Source organism: Trachinotus anak, unplaced genomic scaffold, assembly GCF_046630095.1.
Source record: "Trachinotus anak isolate AG129_WGS33_773 ecotype Australia unplaced genomic scaffold, CSIRO_AGI_Tana_v1 ptg000002l, whole genome shotgun sequence".
In the NCBI taxonomy this organism is placed as follows: domain Eukaryota; kingdom Metazoa; phylum Chordata; class Actinopteri; order Carangiformes; family Carangidae; genus Trachinotus; species Trachinotus anak.
In genome coordinates, this window is record NW_027273853.1 from 12,596,921 (window position 1) to 12,602,433 (window position 5,513).

Below are 5,513 nucleotides of genomic sequence, written 5' to 3' on the forward strand. Positions count from 1 at the left end.
TTTTTTTTTTTTTTTTTTTTTTGGTCAGGTCTTTTCTAGACTCTGCAGTCTCAGCCAACGAAACATCCGGCCTCTCTCCTCAGAGCTCTCCAGAAAGTTCTGCACTGTGGAGCGGCTATAAGAGCCAGCCATCTTCCCCCCGCGGCCCTCACAGTTGCTCAGGCGAAACCTAGGACAGTAGCAGCTCCTGGTAAGTAAGTAAGCACACCGTGATATCATGTGTAAGAGTATTTAGCTGCACGGCTCACAGATGCTAGCGGTTTCATTCAAGCTGAGCGAAACATAACTAAGTGCCCCGCACGGTTGACGGGGACTGTCGGTCAACCACATGTGCTGCCGGTAATAACGCTGTCTGTGTGGGGTGTACTTTAGTGTATTTTCGCCACCAGCTAACGATATTTATCAACCCGTTGTCCTGGCTAGTGTGAACTTTGTTGTAGAGAAACAGTTACAAACGTTAGTTGTAGATGTCCGACACACGGCTCCTTCGCTAACGGTAGCTTCGGGCTCCCGCCGCTAACAGGCAGCGGAGGAGGACGCGGCTCTGGGTGACATTATCATGTGTTTGTGCTTCAGGTTTGTTAACCATGGTTCACGAAACCGGCTACTACGACCTCCTGGGTGTCAGCCCCAGTGCCTCACCGGACGAAATCAAAAAAGCCTACAGGAAACTGGCGCTGAAATATCACCCTGACAAGAACCCCAGCGAAGGAGAGAGGGTGAGTTACATGCGGAGGCCTTGCAGGTGTCCCTGTGGCCGTGTATGGCCTGCTGAAAGTGCCCTGTCTAATTTTAAACCGCACAGCTTGTTCAATTGACAGCGAGAAGTTTCTAGAAAGGTCCAGCTGCCCTGTCAGGCTACAGGAAGATTAGCCTTCTGGCACTGTTGAAATGCCTCAGGAGGCTGTGAAATGAATGTTTAAAGTGAAATAAACTCAGTGGTTCTTCGCTGTCTTTCTAGACTATATCTTAAGGCATAAAGCCTCCTCACGCTGATGTGTTTGGAAAGAACTTGACACTTCACAGAGGCCTGCACATGTTTAAGGTTGTCAGTGTGGTCAGAAAATGTGTTGCAAAGTAATCTTGATAAAGATCCAAGGTCAGGAAACATTCATTTAATATGTCATTACCGCTTTAAAGAGTGAAGTAAATTATTTGTTAATGAAAGCTTTAAACGTAATCTAATTTTCCGGAGTGAATTAATAATTTTTATTTCCACAGTTCAAGCTTATATCTCAAGCGTATGAAGTGCTGTCAGATCCAAAGAAGAGAGATTTGTATGACCAAGGAGGGGAACAAGCGATCAAAGAGGGGGGCATAGGCGGAGGAACTTCACCAATGGACATTTTTAACATGTTCTTTGGTGGTGGAGGACGGATGCAGAGAGAGAGGAAAGGTAAGATCTATATTTTATTAGTTTTAAGAGAAAGTTGTAAGTTTATATATTCCAATATTTATAACTTATATATAACTTTAATGTTACATATATGTGCTTTTCCCAACAGGGAAGAATGTTGTCCACCAGCTAAGTGTTACACTGGAAGAGATGTACAATGGCGCCACAAGGAAGCTTGGACTCCAGAAGAATGTCATTTGTGAAAAATGTGATGGTATGTATTGTCTATTGTGCTTTTGTCTTTTAATCCCATTTCCAATCGGATTTGTTCAGTTAGTTAAATGACAGTTCAATTAAATGACATTCTCTTTATTCCAGGTTATGGTGGTAAGAAAGGTGCCTTGGAGAAGTGCTCAACTTGCAAAGGAAGAGGCGTACAAGTCAAGGTGCAACAGATTGGGCCAGGCATGATTCAGCAGATCCAAAGCATGTGTTCAGACTGCCAAGGACAGGGCGAGAAATTTAACTCAAAAGACCGCTGCAAGAACTGCAACGGACACAAAGTAGAACGCAAGAAGAAAATTCTTGAAGTTCATATTGACAAAGGTAAGTTTTCCCCCATCTGAAATAGTCATATTTCAAATGTTTTGTTTTTTTTTTTTTTTAATGTAGTAAGTGTACTTTGTAAAGCAAACAAAACCTAAAATAAATGTGTTGTGCAGGTATGAAAGATGGTCAGAAAATCACATTCCACGGAGAAGGTGACCAGGAGCCTGGACTGGAGCCTGGGGATGTGATCATTGTGCTGGATCAGAAGGAACACCCCGTTTTCCAGAGACAGGAAGATAATTTAATAATGAAGATGAACATCAAACTTGTCGAGGCCCTGTGTGGTTTCAAGCAGACCATTCAAACATTAGACAACAGAACACTTGTCATCAACTCACAGCCAGGTACTTGAGTAAGATCAGCTGGTCTCCAGTACTGGCTTTTCTGTTGATTTTCTTTTGTTCTTCAGAAGTGAACATTTGTAAGATTTCATTAACGTGTCTTTTTTTTAATCATTTTTTAACAGGTGAAGTAATCAAGCACACTGACGTCAGATGTGTTCAGAATGAGGGCATGCCAATTTACAGGGACCCTTATGAAAAGGGGCAGCTATTTATTAATTTCCAGGTGAGACCCCGAACACAAAACATTTCACCAGAGTGAAACAACTCTGGATTTAAATCTATTTGTTAGATTCATATGTTGTAGGAAAAACATTCAGGTCAGTTAATTGTAATTTTATCCCACAGGTGGAATTCCCAGAGAAAGACTGGCTCCCAGAGCATCTCATGTTCCAGCTGGAAAGACTGCTTCCTCCCAGGGAGGATGTGATGATTACTGATGACATGGAGGAGGTGGACCTCTCTGAGGTGGATGTTCGGACACAACAGAGGAATTACAGTGGGGAAGCTTATGAGGAGGATGAGGAGGGTCCCAGGGGCGGAGTGCAATGTCAGACGCAGTAATTGTAGTCTGATATAAATATGTTGTAGAGCATGAGTTTTTTTTGTCGTGATTGTTTTGGATTTCTTTGTCTTTATTGTTATTTTTTCTTTAAAGTCATGTTTTTCACAAAGCGATGCACAACAGATTAGTGATATTAAGTTTAAAACGGTTGCCATTGTCATTTTTGTGCTACTTTCATGAAACAAAAATATGCACGTGGAATACCCATTTCACATTTTATTTTTGCTGACCAAGCTATGAAAACTGTACTTTGGTGTTTTTGTCACATATGTTCTCTATTTCTCGATCTTGTCTATTTATCCATATCTTTTTTATGTTTGTGTTTCCTAAGAAACCAATGGCACAAGTGTTTTCTTTTCATTCACAAGCTGAAAGGACTACTTGTATGCTTTCTGTGAAGGTAATTACAGTCACGACAAACATTTTTGGTTGTTTCTCAATAAAAGAACCAGAATGCTTCAACTTATATAACACCTTTCTTTATTGATCAAGTGAAATTGTTCTTTTAGTATTTTTGCATATTAAAAATGTTGCTTTTTAGTTTAAAAATGTGTCATAAAAGTTGAACATTTTGTACAATGACAGAACCTGTCAGTAGTGAATGAACAACTACATTGTAATCAATGGAAAAATAAGGTATTTATCAACAGCATGGCTTAATTACAGACATGATCGAGTGGGCAGTCCTTTTTTTTAATGTTGCTTCCTCCTGAAAGAGCAACCTGTTGAGCAAAAATGAAAATGAGTTCAGTCTGCCTTCTAGTTAGTGTACGGATATGTCAGCCTAAGGTACTGATACATAGCTTTATACTTGTGACTTTTGCAGTATGTTGAAGATGCTAGCATGTGGATGTGTTTTACCCTCTGTCAGTCTGGCCTTTCCTCCTTTTGGCTGGCACAACACAGTTGAGCATCCCACACAGAGTACCACAGTCTGTGCATGGCTGAACACAGTGGTGATCTTGTAGCAGCCTGCAGGGAAACAGTGTTAAACTGTTAACAAAGTTTAGGTTCAATACATAAATGTACTTAACATATGTTTACATGGATGCTGAATCAGTGATGGAAGAAGTACTTCAAATTCTTAACTCCATCCCAAGTAAAAATCCTGTATTCAAACGTCTACTTGAGTAGTAGTTACAGGCAAAAAGTACTTAAAAAAAAAAATTTTAAAAGTGAATGTACTAGGCCCAGTTACTTATTAAGTTATAATATATTACATTATTAAATTGATAATGCATTAATGCACTAGTAGTGTTAAATTGTTGGAGCTGATCTAGTTGCAGCCAGTTTTAATTTCTTTGTGTTTTTGAGAAGTATTGGATAATTTTACCTCTTGGGGCCTTGAACTAGCAGTTAGTAAACTACAGCTGTCAGATAAATCTAGTGGTTGAGCTAATGTCTCTCTGAAATGTAGTCTAGTAAAAGTGTAACTTAAAAGCACTTTTAGCCACCCTCCACCACTGAATGTCCTGTGTAGTGATGTAAACAATGGTTAAATCACTGCAAAACCAGCACCGGAGTAACTGGTAAATGCGTGGCCAAACAAATGGCCTAAAAACACTTGATCAGACCCTCAGTGAGTTTTCTGTCCTGTGTGCTGCATGTGTCACACTGCAGGACTGGAGTCCACCCCACCACCAGAACTCACCTGGACACTTCACGTCCATGAAGTAGGAGTTAGGACTCTGAACAAGTCTTTTCTTTTTATGTTGTCTTCTCTCATGGTCAATAGTAGGGTGGAGGAGGTCTTTGGCCAGCTAAAATACAAAAAAAAAAAAAAAAGAAAACAGAGGTGATGTTTTATTTGACAAACAGATGTTAAGTAGACCTATGCCAGGTTTAGTCCGTTAAAAATGCAATGGTGGTTTAAAAGGAGTTATAGTATATGATTTTCATTATCTCACTGTGTAAGGGACTTATAAGGATTATTACAACTCTCTCTCTCTCGCTTTAAGTGATCTTTTGTTTTGTTTTTTAAGCTTCAGACAAGGCGACATGAAAGTGGTATTGACTATCGTTCAAGAGATACCGCAGACGATGAAAACACGCGAGCTTAGGCGCAGACGCTGCAGTTTTTTCCTCCAAAGTCGCATCAATTATACTGAATCTGTGATCATGAAATCCACCCAGTGAAAGAAACCGTAAGCGTTTCTTTGCCCGCTACAGTTTATGTAGCAAACAAGTTTGATAAGTGTTGTGCTCCAGCAAGTAGTCGCCACCCTCGTCAGATGTTAGCTGGCTGCTCCATGTGCTGCAGCTGCTACACATCAACAACACAACTTCGAGGTTTCGTAAGTGCACCGTGTGACGGTAGGAGGTCAGCGATAACAATAGTAATTAAAAAAAAAAAAAGCTGTGACAGCTGACAACACTGCAAGTTGACTTAAACACAACAGATAAACACAAAAGTTTGTAACTTACGGGCATTTTCACCGTGATAGCTTAGCTTTTTCTGCGCATGCGTGGGCTGCTTGGACAAGAAACAGAAACTGCAGTCACAGCAGAGGGAGGGTGGTGGGGTACTGCGATCTCACTGAATACTTTAACAGGATGCATTAAAATTATAAGAATAGCCTTCCATTAATCTTGGTCTGCGTTATGTCTTAGGCCAAAGAAATAGAGAGAGACAGGCAGAGACTGCAGATGCAATATTTTATCC

The 5,513-nt window shown here is 40.5% G+C and overlaps 2 protein-coding genes across 4 annotated transcripts; one reads left to right on the plus strand and one right to left on the minus strand.

Annotated features, from left to right (window-relative positions):
- Positions 1-44: 44 nt before the first annotated feature.
- Positions 45-3,313, plus strand: dnaja (DnaJ heat shock protein family (Hsp40) member A). Of its 3 annotated transcripts, none has more exons than XM_071498668.1 (8): positions 45-190; positions 577-719; positions 1,222-1,396; positions 1,506-1,610; positions 1,715-1,942; positions 2,059-2,289; positions 2,412-2,512; positions 2,635-3,313. In XM_071498668.1, exons 2-8 carry the CDS (start codon positions 588-590, stop codon positions 2,848-2,850), a joined length of 1,188 nt encoding a protein of 395 aa, XP_071354769.1. In that variant the 5' UTR covers positions 45-190; positions 577-587; the 3' UTR covers positions 2,851-3,313. The 3 variants fall into 3 exon arrangements, with proteins under 3 accessions (XP_071354769.1, XP_071354778.1, XP_071354786.1); XM_071498677.1 differs by having other exon boundaries at positions 67-198; XM_071498685.1 differs by lacking the exon at positions 45-190 and adding an exon at positions 318-339.
- Positions 3,314-3,377: 64 nt separating this feature from the next.
- rps27l (ribosomal protein S27 like) lies at positions 3,378-5,407 on the minus strand. The gene is made up of 4 exons (XM_071498778.1): positions 5,276-5,407; positions 4,503-4,611; positions 3,713-3,823; positions 3,378-3,573 (listed from the first exon to the last, which is right to left on the minus strand). The coding sequence occupies exons 1-4, from the start codon at positions 5,279-5,281 to the stop codon at positions 3,545-3,547; spliced, it is 255 nt and encodes an 84-aa protein (XP_071354879.1). The 5' UTR covers positions 5,282-5,407; the 3' UTR covers positions 3,378-3,544.
- Between the last annotated feature and the right edge of the window lie 106 nt (positions 5,408-5,513).